General features: G+C 40.7%; 1 protein-coding gene across 3 annotated transcripts in view; it reads right to left on the bottom strand.

The window, feature by feature from the left end:
• LOC124595045 (ATP-binding cassette sub-family A member 7-like) overlaps positions 1-15041 on the bottom strand; it is a 610990-nt gene that overhangs the window by 358780 nt on the left and 237169 nt on the right. For all 3 annotated transcript variants that reach the window (XR_006978174.1, XR_006978175.1, XM_047133608.1), the window contains exon 20: positions 11087-11258. Coding sequence is in view for 1 of the 3 variants with exons in the window: in XM_047133608.1 (XP_046989564.1) it covers positions 11087-11258 (172 nt within the window). In the remaining 2 variants the exon portion in view is untranslated. The remainder of the gene's footprint in view (positions 1-11086; positions 11259-15041) is intronic.

Here is a 15041-nt window from a genome sequence, read left to right as displayed (position 1 = left end):
CAAACTTCCCTCATTCGCTCGCTGTGTTTCTGTTTCCGGTCCTCTGTCCATGCTCCTTGTCGGCTTTGTGTCTTCGGCTTCATCTTGATTGCCTTTTTGGTTGCCCATATTTCTTTCATCTTCTGGCTGTGATCTTGCTTGTGTTCTTCATGCCTGTTCGTTTGTCACATTGTATCTCATGTAGTTTACTTTTCTTAATGATGTTTCTGAATTTTATTCTGTCGTTTATTGTGCCTGGTGTTATGTTGAGTTGGTTCAGGTCGTTTTCTACCTCTGCCACCCATTTGTTGTTTCTAGTGGTTACCCAGTCAAAGATCTGTTTGGTCAGCCTGTGTGATGGCATTCTGTATAGGTGTCCATAGAATTGTAGTCTGCGTTTTCTAGTCTTTTCTGTGATTATCTCCGTACGTTTGTACAGTTCCTCTGTAGGTTTCTTGATCCATATTCCATTGTTGTTGTTGTTGTTGTGGTCTTCAGTCCTGAGACTGGTTTGATGCAGCTCTCCATGCTACTCTATCCTGTGCAAGCTTCTTCATCTCCCAGTACCTACTGCAACCTACATCCTTCTGAATCTGCTTAGTGTATTGATCTCTTGGTCTCCCTCTACGATTTTTACCCTCCACGCTGCCCTCCAATGCTAAATTTGTGATCCCTCAAAACATGTCCTACCAACCGATCCCTTCTTCTAGTCAAGTTGTGCCACAAACTCCTCTTCTCCCCGGTTCTATTCAATACCTCCTCATTAGTTACGTGATCTACCCACCTTATCTTCAGCATTCTTCTGTAGCACCACATTTCGAAAGCTTCTATTCTCTTCTTGTCCAAACTGGTTATTGTCCATGTTTCACTTCCATACATGGCTACACTCCATATAAATACTTTCAGAAACGACTTCCTGACACTTCAATCTATACTCGATGTTAACAAATTTCTCTTCTTCAGAAACGCTTTCATTGCCATTGCCAGTCTACATTTTATATCCTCTCTACTTCGACCATCGTCAGTTATTTTACTCCCTAAATAGCAAAACTCCTTTACTACTTTAATGGTCGCATTTCCTAATCTAATCCCCTCAGCATCACCCGATTTAATTTGACTACATTCCATTATCCTCGTTTTGCTTTTGTTGATGTTCATCTTATATCCTCCTTTCAAGACACTGTCCATTCCGTTCAACTGCTCTTCCAAGTCCTTTGCTGTCTCTGACAGAATTACAATGTCATCGGCGAACCTCAAAGTTTTTACTACTTCTCCATGAATTTTAATACCTACTCCGAATTTTTCTTTTGTTTCCTTTACTGCTTGCTCAATATACAGATTGAATAACATCGGGGAGAGGCTACAACCCTGTCTCACATTGTTGGTAGTTGCGCCAAATATTTTCCTAAGTATTTTCCCTTCTACTTTTTCTAATTGTCTGATACGTGTATGCCCTAGGATTAGTGTGGTATCTGCTGCATATAGTGCCTCGGGGAGCACCACCATGTCGTAATGGCGTAATTTGGCTTTTTGTGAGATAGACTTCTTGTTGTAATGATTCCACACTACTTTGTATGCCTTGTCCAGTTTCGTCTTTCTTTCTTCGTTTGAGTCTCTGTTATGTCCACTCATTTGTAGTGTTTCAATGAGGTATTTGAAGTTTGCCGTTTTGTAAATCGTGCCATACTTTGTGTTCAGAGATGAGAGTTTCTTTGTGCTCATAAACCGTGTCTTTTCGTAAGAGATCTGTAGTCCAGTTTTGGAAGCGATTTCGTGCAGTTTTTCAATAGCGTCTTTTGTTCCTTTACACCTTTCGTGACAATCACCAAATTGTCTGCAAAAGCCAGGCATTAAATCTGTAGGTTTCCTAAGTTTATCCCCTGTTGTGATGCTTCCCATTCTTTTATGACCTTATCTAACACCAGATTGAAAAGGAGAGGTGAGAGGCCATCGCCTTGTCGGACACCTGTGCGAATTTCAAAGGGCTCTGATAGTTCCCCACCGAACTTTACTTTGGAGGTCGAGTTGGTTAAAGCTTGCTCTATTATAGCCCGTGTTTTGTTGTCTACTTTGTATTCTGCTAGAATTTCGAAGAGAGTTTTCCGGTCGATAGAGTCGTACGCCTTTTTGAAGTCAACAAAGGTAACGATCAGGTTCTGTTTGTGTTGTAAAATCATTTTCAGGTTCCAAATTTGTTCCGCACAAGACCGCCCTTTACGGAAGCCTGCTTGGTATTCCCCAATCAAGTGGTCGGTCTGACATTCTAGTCTGTTCAGTAAAGCTTTAGAGAGGATCTTGTATGTGACCGGTAGTAGGGATATTCCTCTGTAGTTGTTCGGGTCAGTCTTGTCACCTTTTTTGTGTAGTGGGTGTATCAGGACAGTTTTCCAGTCGTCAGGAATTTTCATGGTCTTCCAGATGTCTTCCAAGATCCTGTGGATGTCTTTGGTGAGTTCTGGGTCTTGTAACTTCCACATTTCCGCGATGATGCCATCTTCTCCTGGTGCTCTACGATTCTTGAGTGACTTGATTATTTCTTTAACTTCTTCTAGAGTTGGAGGTTCACTATCTGGATTGTATGTGCTCGTTTCTGTAATCATTTCTTCCATAGGGGGGTCTGTGTTGAGGAGTTTTTCAAAGTACTTTGCCAGAATGTCACAATTGTTTTTGGTATTGGTTTCTAGGGTTCCATCCGGTCTTCTGAAGCACAAGTTGGGTGGTTGATATCCAGTCATATTTTCTCTGAACGTTCTGTAGAAGTTTCTTGTATTGTTCTTCATGAAGTCCCCGATTCGATCTCTGTCAGTCGCCGTTTGTCATACTGTCGTCTTTCACTGCGAATGATTTTGCTTGATTGCTTCTGTGTTTTCAAGAAGTTCATCCAATTCTCTTGGGACTGATGGCTACTAAATTTTTTCCATGCACTGATTCGTTGGTCAATAACTTGGTCACATGTGTGGTTCCACCAACGGTGTTTCCGTGTGTGTGGTGCTTGTGCTAGTTTCATGGCCTCTCGGATTCTTCGTGAAAGTTGTGTCCAGTCTGTCGTTTTCTCCATTTTAATTTTGTGTAATATTTGTGTCTGGTTTAAAGTAACGTATTCTGGATCTGGTCTAACAATTTTGTTCTTCTGTAGCTTTTTCTTGGGCAAAAGACGAATCCTGATCTGTAGTAATTGGTGGTCTGAGTCGAAGTAGCCTTTACGGGTGTCTAAGTTCAAAATTTCTTTTTGTGAGTCTTTCTGGACTATTACATGGTCGATTTGTAGTTCTTGCTTTCCGCTGGGGAATTTCCATGTGGTAAGTTTTCGTGTTGGTTTCTTGACTTTTGTTGACATAATGACGAGGTCGTGGCTTTTGCAAAAGTCTATCAGATGTTTTCCATTTTTGTTGGTGTCCTTCTGTGGAGTATGTTTTCCTGTGATATGTCTGTATATCTTTTCTTTTCCGAGTTTAGCGTTGAAGTCTCCCAGTATTATTTTGACTCTATGTGCAGGAATTTTTCTGATAGTTTCTTCCATTGTCGTCCAGAAGTCATCAATTTCGTCCGGGTTTTTCCTGTTGTAGTCATTAGTCGGTGCATGTGCGTTGATTATTGTGTAGGATTTATTGGCTGATTTCACTGTGATGGTGCTGATTCTTTCGTTTGGTGACGAAAAGTCGATTATGCTGTCCGTGATGGACCTGTGTACTGCAAATCCTGTGCCAAAAAGCCTTAGGTTTTTCAGTTGTATCGATGGTTTTCCTTTGTATATTCTGAAATTCTCCGTGTTGAAATGGTCTTTGTCTGTGAATCGTGTTTCTTGCAGTGCACATATTTTGATTCGAAATTTTTCGAGAGTGTCTGTGAGTTGTTTCATCTTTCCTGTCTTCATCAGTGTATTCACATTGAGTGTGCCGATGTAGTGTTTGCGTTTGGTCTTGAGGGAGTTTGAGAAGCTCCGATTCTTCTCATGATGTCTGTGAGTCCCCGGAATCCGATGCTCACAACGATCCCAGTCTGGGGCCCGGAGGTAATGAGATTTTTCTCGTTGTACCATCATGATGTTTAGTAGTTGGATGTATGGCATGCTGCCGACTACAACCTGACTTTCCAGATCAGGAAGTTGGTTGAGGCCGCCACTGACATGTGGAGCAGACGCCTTTTGTAGCCACCCACTGTGGGAACAGACGCTACTAATAGTTTTGGTCCGCCCCGAGTATTTCATTTCCTCGGTTCCACCTATATCTAGGAGGCATTCCCCTATCCGCCACCTGGGGAGGTGCTCGGTTGCGGGTATACTAACCGCCCCGAGATATATGTATATATATATCTGCTTGTGGCTGTGTATGTGCGGATGTGTGTGTGTGCGAGTGTATACCTGTCCTTTTTTCCCCCTAAGGTAAGTCTTTCCGCTCCCGGGATTCGAATGACTCCTTACCCTCTCCCTTAAAACTCACATCCTTTCGTCTTTCCCTCTTTCCTGATGAGGCAACAGTTTGTTGCGAAAGCTAGAATTTTGTGATGGCAGGCTTGGGTACCCATGGCTGCTCCCTTTAATTGTTGGTATGTCTGGCCTTCAAAAGTGAAGAAGTTGTGGGTCAGGATGAAGCTGGCTAAGGTGATGAGGAAAGAGGTTTTAGGTACGGTGGCAGGTGATCGGCGTGAAAGGAAATGCTCCATCGCAGCGAGGTCCTGGACGTGCGGAATATTTGTGTATAAGGAAGTGGCATCAATGGTTACAAGGATGGTTTCCGTGGGTAACAGATTGGGTAAGGATTCCAGGCATTCGAGAAAGTGGTTGGTGTCTTTGATGAAGGATGGGAGACTGCATGTAATGGGTTGAAGGTGTTGATCTACGTAGGCAGAGATACGTTCTGTAGGGGCTTGGTAACCAGCTACAATGAGGAGGCCGGGATGATTGGGTTTGTGGATTTTGGTAGAACGTAGTGGTGCGGGGTGTCGGTGGGGTCAGGAGATTGATGGAGTCAGGTGAAAGGTTTTGCAGGGGCCTAAGGTTCTGAGGATTCCTTGAAGCTCCGCCTGGACATCGGGAATGGGGTTACCTTGGCAAACTTTGTATGTGGTGTTGTCTGAAAGATGACGCAGTCCCTCAGCCACACACTCCCGACGATTAAGTACCACGGTCGTGGAACACTTGTCCGCCAGAAGAATGACGATGGATCGGTCAGCCTCCAGATCACGGATAGCCTGGGCTTCAGCAGTGGTGATGTTGGGAGTAGGATTAAGGTTTTTTTAAGAAGGATTGAGATGCAAGGCTGGAAGTCAGAAAGTCCTGGATGGTTTGGAAAGGGTGATTTTGAGGAAGAGGAGGTGGGTCGCGCTGCGACGGAGGACGGAACTGTTCTAGGCAGGGTTCAATTTGGATGGTGTCTTGGGGAGTTGGATCATTAGGAGTAGGATTAGGATCATTTTTCTTCGTGGCAAAGTGATATTTCCAGCAGAGAGTACGAGTGTAGGACAGTAAATCTTTGACGAAGGCTGTTTGGTTGAATCTGGGAGTGGGGCTGAAGGTGAGGCCTTTGGATAGGACAGAGGTTTCGGATTGGGAGAGAGGTTTGGAGGAAAGGTTAACTACTGAATTAGTGTGTTGTGGTTCCAGATTGTGTTGATTGGAATTTTGAGGTTTTGGAGGGAGTGGAGCTGGAAGTGGGAGATTGAGTAGATGGGAGAGACTGGGTTTGTGTGCAATGAGAGGAGGTTGAGGTTTGCTGGAAAGGTTGTGAAGGGTGAGTGAGTTGCCTTTCCGGAGGTGGGAAACCAGGAGATTGGATAGTTTTTTGAGGTGGAGGGTGGCATGCTGTTCTAATTTACGGTTGGCCTGTAGGAGGATGCTCTGAACAGCCGGTGTGGATGTGGGAGAGGAAAGATTAAGGACTTTTATCCACAAACTCAATCATCCCGGCCGCCCCATTGTAGCTGGTTACCAAGCCCCCACAGAACGTATCTCTGCCTACGTAGATCAACACCTTCAACCCATTACATGCAGTCTCCCATCCGTCATCAAAGACACCAACCACTTTGTCGAATGCCTGGAATCCTTACCCAATCTGTTACCCCCGGAAACCATTCTTGTAACCATTGGAAGGGTATATCCATCATGGATATGTGTGTGTGCGCAAGTGTATACCCGTCCTTTTTTCCCCCTAAGTCTTTCTGCTCCCGGGATTGGAATGACTCCTTACCCTCTCCCTTAAAACCCACTTCCTTTCGTCTTTCCCTCTCCTTCCCTCTTTACTGATGAGGCAACAGTTTGTTGCGAAAGCTTGAATTTTGTGTGTATGTTTGTGTGTCTATCGACGTGCCAGCGCTTTCATTTGGTAAGTCACATCATCTTTGTTTTTAGATATATTTTTCCCATGTGGAATGTTTCCCTCTATTAATTCATATATATATATATATATATATATATATATATATATATATATATATATATATATATATATATATACACACACACACCATACGAAAGCGCTAGCAGGTCGACAGAAACACAAACAGACACATACATACACACAAAATTCAAGCTTTCACAACAAACTGTTGCCTCATCAGGAAAGAGGGAAGGAGAGGGAAAGACGAAAGGAAGTGGGTTTTAGGGGCAACAGTTTGTTGCGAAAGCTTGAATTTTGTGTGTATGCATGTGTCTGTTTGTGTTTCTATCGACCTGCCAGTGCTTTCGTATGGTAAGTCACATCATCTTTGTTTTTAAATATATTTTTCCCGCGTGGAATGTTTCCATATATATATATAAAACTTCTGCTCAATTTCAGTGCAGTAATGTGTTCATTGTAAATAAGTGTGTGTGTGTGTGTGTGTGTGTGTGTGTGTGTGTAAGTACAATCTAACTTCTGCACCAGTTCAGTGCAGTAATGTGTTCATTGTAAATAAGTATTTAGTAGTTGTATTACACACTTATTACCTTATAAATAAATAAAAAACGTTTTTTTTTTATATTCTGTGCATTAGTATTTGTAAAATGATTCTTTCATATAGTGTTCATTAAAAAATGATGACCATGCTATTTTGGACCTGTGGAATGGTACATTAGCTTATTTGTTTGACTGGTAAATATTTGTCATGTATTATTGTTTTTCTGACCTGTTCTACATCCTGGAGGACCTCCTCACTACGGATCAATTGGAGTGAAAGTAAATCTAACCTAATCTAATCTACACAATTATAGCCAGAGGGACTGAAAGGGTTAAGCTGAAAACTGAGGTGCAATGTATCTCACTGAAAGACTCGCTGATACTAATTGCTGTGGAAAATTGACAATGATCTGTTGAACATTTTTAGGTCTACTAACCCAAGAACACTGTAATTTATTGTACTAACAGTACAAATACATGGAAGATAAAGTATAATACAACTAGCAATACACAAGTGACTGGCAAAGCCTTGCGCTCCAGCTTAAGTATCCATTAGGACCAATAGGGGGTGCAGCCAGCAGGCTGCGCATGCAACTTCTGTTGTATTAGCAGGTTGGGTGGCCTTCAGTGGCCGAATCAAACACAAACATTACATACAAACTATGAAATGGTGTACACACAAAACTGGTAGTTATAGCACTCGTCTTCCTTTGCGAAGAAGTGAGCACTGTGCTCACACCCATTTCTTCTGTGGTCGACATAGTTTGCCGAGTCATGCAACGCACTACCACCGGGTTGTAGGATTGGAAGAGGCCCAATTGTGGACACCTGTGGTGCCAAACCACTATGAGAGGCCAAATAGTAAGGCAGACAACACTGACGCAGCGCCCATTTCCACATCTGGGTGCAATCGCAGGGAAGGAAGTTGCTGTGAAGGTAGCAGAACAAGCGACACCAGGTGCAGTAGAGGTGACAGTGGCAGAGGTGTCAGCTGTGACAGTGCCGGAGCTGGCAGTACTGCCTTGGCCCTAACAGCTGAAAGTGGAACCCACAGCAGAGAAGACACAATCATGACAACATTGGCAGTGATGGCATAGAAGGTGACAGCACTGGCCACAATGTAGTAGACGGTCAGGTAGAGGGCGCAGGGGCAGCAGAGGTGCACTGCTGCACAGCTGCCCACATGAGGTTATAGCTGGTCAATGTGTCACAATGCCTGCCCCTCAGCCATGCAGATAACACAGAGAAGTCAGCCTTGAGTACTCTCGATTATTGCCAGTACCCATTTTGGCCGGCAGCCAAACCCACGAGCCCAAATGGCTGTGCCAGGCTGGAACCACTGCAGCACCACTTTCGGCGAAGAGCCTAGCATCAGCCAAAGCAGATGTAGCAGAGTCAAGGGCTGATGACTGTGCAACAATTCTGCCATACTCTTATCACCAACAGTGGTGAACCATGAAGAACTAGGAACCACTCAGGAGCTACTTCTGGTGTCACATCCAAAACATGTTTTTTCATCTGAGTATTAAATGTTCCTACTAGTCATTCTGCTTCCCCGTTCAATTGAGGGTGAAAAGGAGGAGCCGTGACGTGGCAAACATTGCTTCTTTCTTTCTTTCTCTTTCTTTCTTTCTTTCTTTCTTTCTTTCTTTTTTTTTTTTACAAAAATCTTCAAATTCCTGAGACGTGAACTGGAAGCACTGTCAACAACTAAAGTATATGGAAGAACTCCCATTGCAAAGATGTTTGACAAACAGGAAATTGTTGCTTCTGTATAAGTAGACAGACAATAAGCCACATACAGAAACCTAGAATACCCATCAATTACAAATAACCAGAAGAAATTCAAGAAGGTCCCACAAAATCTACATGAATTCATTCCCAAGGTTGCTGTGGATCTGGCCTTGGTGGCAAAGAAGCATGGGGAGTCACCTGATGGCTGGCACACAGTGGGCAGGCTGCAGCAACTCGCACTATTTCCTCATCAATGCCTGGCCAAAAAACATGTCTGCGTGCTAACATTTTTGTACCTGAGACACTCCAGTGGCCCATGCGTAATAAACGCATAACCTCACACACAAGGGCGGACAGGCTACAACCAGAGGAGCGGTATCCACTGTAGCTAACAGTAGCACTCTGTCCCAAGCAAAAAGTTTAATTTGTTTCACAGGCCTGTCTTTATCACCAAGACTTTTACACTTCACTATTACCGGTTTTGGCTACTGCCTGATGTATGTATCAACATCAAATTATACATGTAGGTACATAGTAAGTGCTTACTATGTAACTACATGTATAATTTGACCTTGATACCTACAGCTCCAGTTGGCAGGAAGCCATAACATCGAATGGTTGTGTTGTTACGGTGGAAAGGTATGGAACCCTGCACAGAAGGTAGGTCCATGCAATTTAAGCAAATATTCAGTCATTGAATTCTTGACAGCAGAAGGTGTCACCCCAAAGGAGATTCATCAGAGAATGAAAGCGGTTTATGGTGATTGTGTTGATGTGAGTACTGTATGTCATTGGCGAGTAAGTTTAAAGATGTTAAGGCGGGAACCTCTGAGCCGCATGACAAACAAAGAGTTGGATGTCCTGTGACAGCAACCACTGAGTTTCACGAGCAGGATGATCATTGTACCACTCAGAGAGAAATTGCAAGCACAATTGGCAATTTCACAAGAACATGTGGGTCACATTATTGCTTTGCTTGGCTATCGAAAGATCTGTGCACGATGGGTACCCCAGATGCTGACTCCTGAAATGAAAGCGCGTTACAAGAATGAAGGTGACACCTTTCTCCATTCAATTGTGACAAGACGAAACGTGGGCACAACATTATGACCGTCAGTCTATGGAATATCGACACAAAGACTCACACCAGAAAAAGAAATTCATCAAGACACATCCCTCATCTGGAAAAATCATGGCCACAGTGTTCTGGGACGCAGATGGTGTTATCCGTGTTGATTTCCTTGATTGTGGAACAACAATAAATTCAGATCGTTACATCACAACGCTTTGAACTCTGAAATGACAGCTAACAGGGTTTGAAAGGAAAAGGGAAATGTTTTCCTGCAGCATGACAATGCCAAACCACACACTTCATGTGCCACCACAGCGGAACTTCAAAGACTGAATCTCACCACTGTACAGCATCCTCCATACAGTCCAGACTTAGCACCGTCTGACTTCCATCTGTTCCTGATAATGAAAGACAATCTGCGGGGACACCATTATGCTTCTGATGAAGATGTTGAGAGAACTGTGAGACTGTGGTTGTGGAAACAGAGTGTCGACTTCTCCCGTGACAGCTTCAGAAAACTTGTTCATTGTTGGAAAAAATGTATCCATTTGGCTGGTGATTATGTCGAAAAGTGAATATTGGTAATTAAAGATCACATTCTAAGGATTATTTCTGTGTTTGATTTATTAAAATATTCCCATCCAAACCCAATTAATGAAGGTGGAGGCATTACTTTTCATTCAACCTTCGTATTACCCGAACAATGATTAGTAAATTGTAGAGGGTAGACACAAAAGGCGGAAAAAGGGGGAAAAAAACATTATAAGAAATAATCTTGGTTGTCTTTGAATTTATGTACTTTTTCTGGCAATGCACATTGCCTGCTAATAGTTTGTATCACTACAGCTATGTTTATTATTCATTGTTAAAAAGAAAACTAATGGCCTCACAACTTATTTTAGATAAAATCTCAAACAAATTCAATGATAAGTTACTATAAATTGAAAGTTGTCAAAAATACACACTGAAAGAGAGAGCAGAAATATGGAACATCTGCATTATGAAATGTACTTATGGAAATGTATCAATCAGAAAAATTCACAAAAGAAATTATAGTGAAAAGAAAGTAAATTTAACTTCAAATTTTCCTGCATTCCCTGCTGCTTTCTTGCATTCTGCCATGTTTTAAATTGGACTACTGACCAACTGATAGTTGAATATTTTTATCACAATTGGACAAAGAATGTTGGGTCATCTATTGGTTATAGTTTGAAATAAATTATGAAATAAATATGTTTCCCTGAAGAAGTGGCTATAACAAAACAGAACTAGTTGGATCACAAATAATTATTTATCATACAACTGAAGCAGTCTTTTTCATAAGGGTTCAAATTTTACTCCTGAAGGAAACAAATTAATTAGGTATTATGGCAAATTAATATGAAGATGTAACACAAAACTGATGACAAAAGCGACAAAAATGACTCACATGGTTGTAGTCTTCCCAGCACCATTGTGACCCAAGAATGAAGTAATCTGGTCTTCATAAAAATTTAATGTCAAATTGTTTATTGCAACTTTTCCATTGCTGTAAACTTTTGTCAAGTTGTGAACAGAAATTCCTTGTCTGAGATGTAATGGATCAGGTTCAAAGTTATCACCTGCAACAAAAAAGTCTTTCTGTCATTTATTTGAAAATTTATATTATTAAATATGTAAAAATGTGTAAAAACAGTAAAAAGAAAAGAAAGACAATATCTGAAAATAAGATTCTTAATGTTGTCTACAGAAATAGGGACACAAACACTACATGGAAGTTGTAGAATGGCCATCAATTGAATGACAGTGCCTAGTGTTACTGAGGCAAGCTGGCCCATAACTGTATTGGGTGGAGTTGACATTTAAGCTCACCCCACGCATGTTCTATCAGGTATCTAAAAGATATCGGGATCTTCCTCAACATAGGAGTACCGCCAAACTACGCACCCACTTTATAGACACACATGTCACATTTGGACATGCTTTGTTCTGTCGAAAAATGGCACCTCATTACTGTCACATGAGGATCCTGGATGCCTGTGACATATTATGGTGCTGTCAGATTCCCTCAATCACTGCCAGCCATGGCCCGAAGTCATACCCAATGACTCTCCATTCTATCATGCCAATAGTAACACTGTCTCTCGCCAAAATAAGGGAAGAAATAAACAAATAAGCTCCTACTACCACTTCAAGACTTCGACAAACTGAGAAAGTGAACAGATTTTCATGAGAAACAAACGTCAATAAAATTTTAGTTATTTAGTTTGCTTGTATGACGTCACAGTCACTTGCATCCAGATATACAGCTTGTGGCTGCATATGGAATGGTTATGTCATTTGCTGAAAATTTCAGATATTTTCCCCGCACTACAATTTGGCAGACTTATACCGTATCTTGATTTACAAATGTGTGAAACAGATTTTTTGTGCTGTGAGGAGTGTTATGACGGGAAACTCAAAATTATATGGCTTGGTCATATTTCCTCCTAAGTCAGCATAACTGAAAGTATTATTGTGTGAATTATAAAGTATTATGCTTTTCATGTCAGCAAACACATTGAATTTCATACTATGACAAGGTCACAAAAACAGTAACAAAGTACACTCCGCCATGCACTGTATGGCGGCTTGCGGAGTTTCGATGTAGATGTAGAAAAGATTGTTTCCCTGGTCATCCAGTTTAGACTCGGTGGAAGATTTCTCATATACACATGTAATTTTTTCCATTTATAATTTTTGGCAAGTGGGAGAGTCTCCTTACAGCCAAAATTATTACCTTGATAACTTACACTAAATGTAATCACAAAATCAGTTCAAAACTTATCATTTTCATGCAGTGTTGAGTATATTACACTGTTGGAGACTGATTTCCATGTTGGTCAAAGCAACTAATATGAATCAGAAGACTTCGTAGGTTTTCTCCAATAATAAAAATGTCTCTGAAGTCAATAGGGGAAGTTCAGTTTTAGTAGATTTTGCATTTGTGGACCAAGACAAACTTACAGAACTGAAGAATTTATGGTTGGCATCCCCCTATTCACCACATGAACTCAGCAGGGATGGTGTACAACCAATGCACATATATAATTAAGCAACCATTACTGAAGGTCTGGGATGTGCAAGTGGCTGTCAAGTTCCTTGAGCTCTGGTAGTTGTCATACTACAGTTGAACTGGTAACAAATGATGTATTTGTGTATAAGTCCTTTGCTATTTTTTGGTATTCTTTTGCCACTCTTTACTCCATAAATTTCTGGTTGAAGCTCTAACTCTTCATAGGAAATTAGTAACTGGAATTTCCACAATACTTAATTTCTCCAACTTGAATGCCTTCCTTGATGAAAACACCTTCCATTTTTTCCTTACTTGTTGCTTGTTAGACAACTATACTGTACAGCATGGCTGTACATTCAGACTTTTTAAATCATTCCACATCACAATCAGCATTTTGCGAAGGTATGCGTAAAAATTTGAACTCTCGCAGAAATCATTATAACAAAGTAAATAGAATACAGCAAAACATCTTTCAGTAAACTCGGACAATTTGAAAAAAATCAGCCAACCTGCTGCAAATAAAGGTTTACTGAAACTCTTGACCAAGGTTTTGACAATTCTTTTAAAAACTGTCTTATTCAGAATGCATAACAGACATTAAAAATTACATTAGTAGTCACAATATTATTTTAAACAAAACAAAGATGCAGCAACTGCAGACAAAAATTGTAAGATAAGTGTACTTTCTGGTTACATCACAAGCTGATAAACTGCATTGAATAAAGCCAAACAGCTCTTGTCACATGAAAAATTCATCTTAATGACACAAATAATCACAAGCCATAGCTTAAGACTGCAGCAAAATTATATTTCAGGTTTGAAGATCAAATGTCAAGTGTGGTGGTCCATTGACATAAAACTCTTGTTGATATATGAGTTGACTTATACACAATGAAACACAATGACTGTATCTAGATTAAAACAGCATGCTTGAGGCAAACAGCAAAGGTGAACTGCCCAAATGTACAGATTCTAGTGCTAATGAAAGCTACATGTGGAGTGTGCTAAATGTGTGCATGTAAGAAATGCACTTAGACTGCCTTGAGTAGCTTACGTAAATTAAAGTAGGAAAACAAAATTGTCTCTTGTGAAGGCTACTGTTAATCTAAAATGATATAAAATTAACCAAATACAAAAAGTGTCTGTAAAAAGGCTTCTGAAAACATCCTTATAAAAACATAACGCTGCACTGACATTTCGCCCTGCATATAATAAAAAGTGCTATTAGAAGTAATAAATAATGTAAATAAGGAGGCGGGGAGGGGGGAGGAGAACATGAACTAAAATTGATTAAAGCATAATTACTAAAATGGAGAATTTTCTGCTTGGCATCAAAGAAGTTCATGGATACTCAATGAAGTAGAACAGCAAACCAAATTCCAGATTCAGATTAGGCTCAAAATCATTACAAGAATGTGTCAAAAAGGCATGAAGATAACCTACATGCAAGTAGAAATTGGCATACAAATGGAAAATGGTATTAAATTACGTTACAGAGGAAGTGTTTTGAGGAAAACAACATGCCTGCCGAAGCTAGCCAAGACTACAGACACATTGTTATGAGGCAGTGGGCAGTGGCTTAAAGCCATCAAGCAAGTTCTTACTTGCCAGTTACACTCGATCATTCAAGATGTTACCATCTCTATTAGCTACCTGCTTGAATATTTCAAGTTCTTCTAAGAAATGTTCTGCAGAAGAATAATTATATAGATCGCCAGCTTTCTTTTCAGGTGGATGCTCCTTGTACCTGCCTTTATTACCTCTTCCAGTCTGTCCTATATAACAATCAGAACAATTATTCCATAACATTTTGAAAATGTCAGTTTGTACATTAATCTTCTACAGTGTTTAACATGAGCACCAAATTTTTCTCCGAACTTTTGTTGGTGCAGAAAGTAACCTTACAGTCATATTTTTTAGTCAAGAGGCAGCTAATCATGTAAGTCAAACATTTTTTGGTCACTTTAGTACTAAGGACAGGGTCAACTATATGCCATTCATAGTCATTATTGCTTTCAACGGATTAATCAAATTAATTTCTTTCTGAAAATTGTCGAGGAAAGGTGATGTTCTTCAAGTTTGATTATTACTGAATGGAAAAAGGCTACTTTTTTTAACCTGTGGGTAAAAGGAGTCTGCTGGAATAATATTGTCAGAGTAAGTTGGCGTATGACAAATATCAAAGTCACCATTGTTATTCTGTATGGATAATTCCAAGCAGATTACCATTTAGCTAATAGGGATGGTAACATCTTGAATGCTCACGTGCAGATGGCAAGTAAGAACTTGCTTGGTGGCTTTAAGCTGCTGCTCACTGCTGCATAGCAATGCAGTTACCAGTACCCTCTAG

The sequence above is a fragment of the Schistocerca americana genome, chromosome 2, assembly GCF_021461395.2.
Source record: "Schistocerca americana isolate TAMUIC-IGC-003095 chromosome 2, iqSchAmer2.1, whole genome shotgun sequence".
NCBI lineage: Eukaryota > Metazoa > Arthropoda > Insecta > Orthoptera > Acrididae > Schistocerca > Schistocerca americana.
Note: the sequence above shows the minus strand (reverse complement) of the source record. Positions and strands in the feature narration are given on the sequence as shown.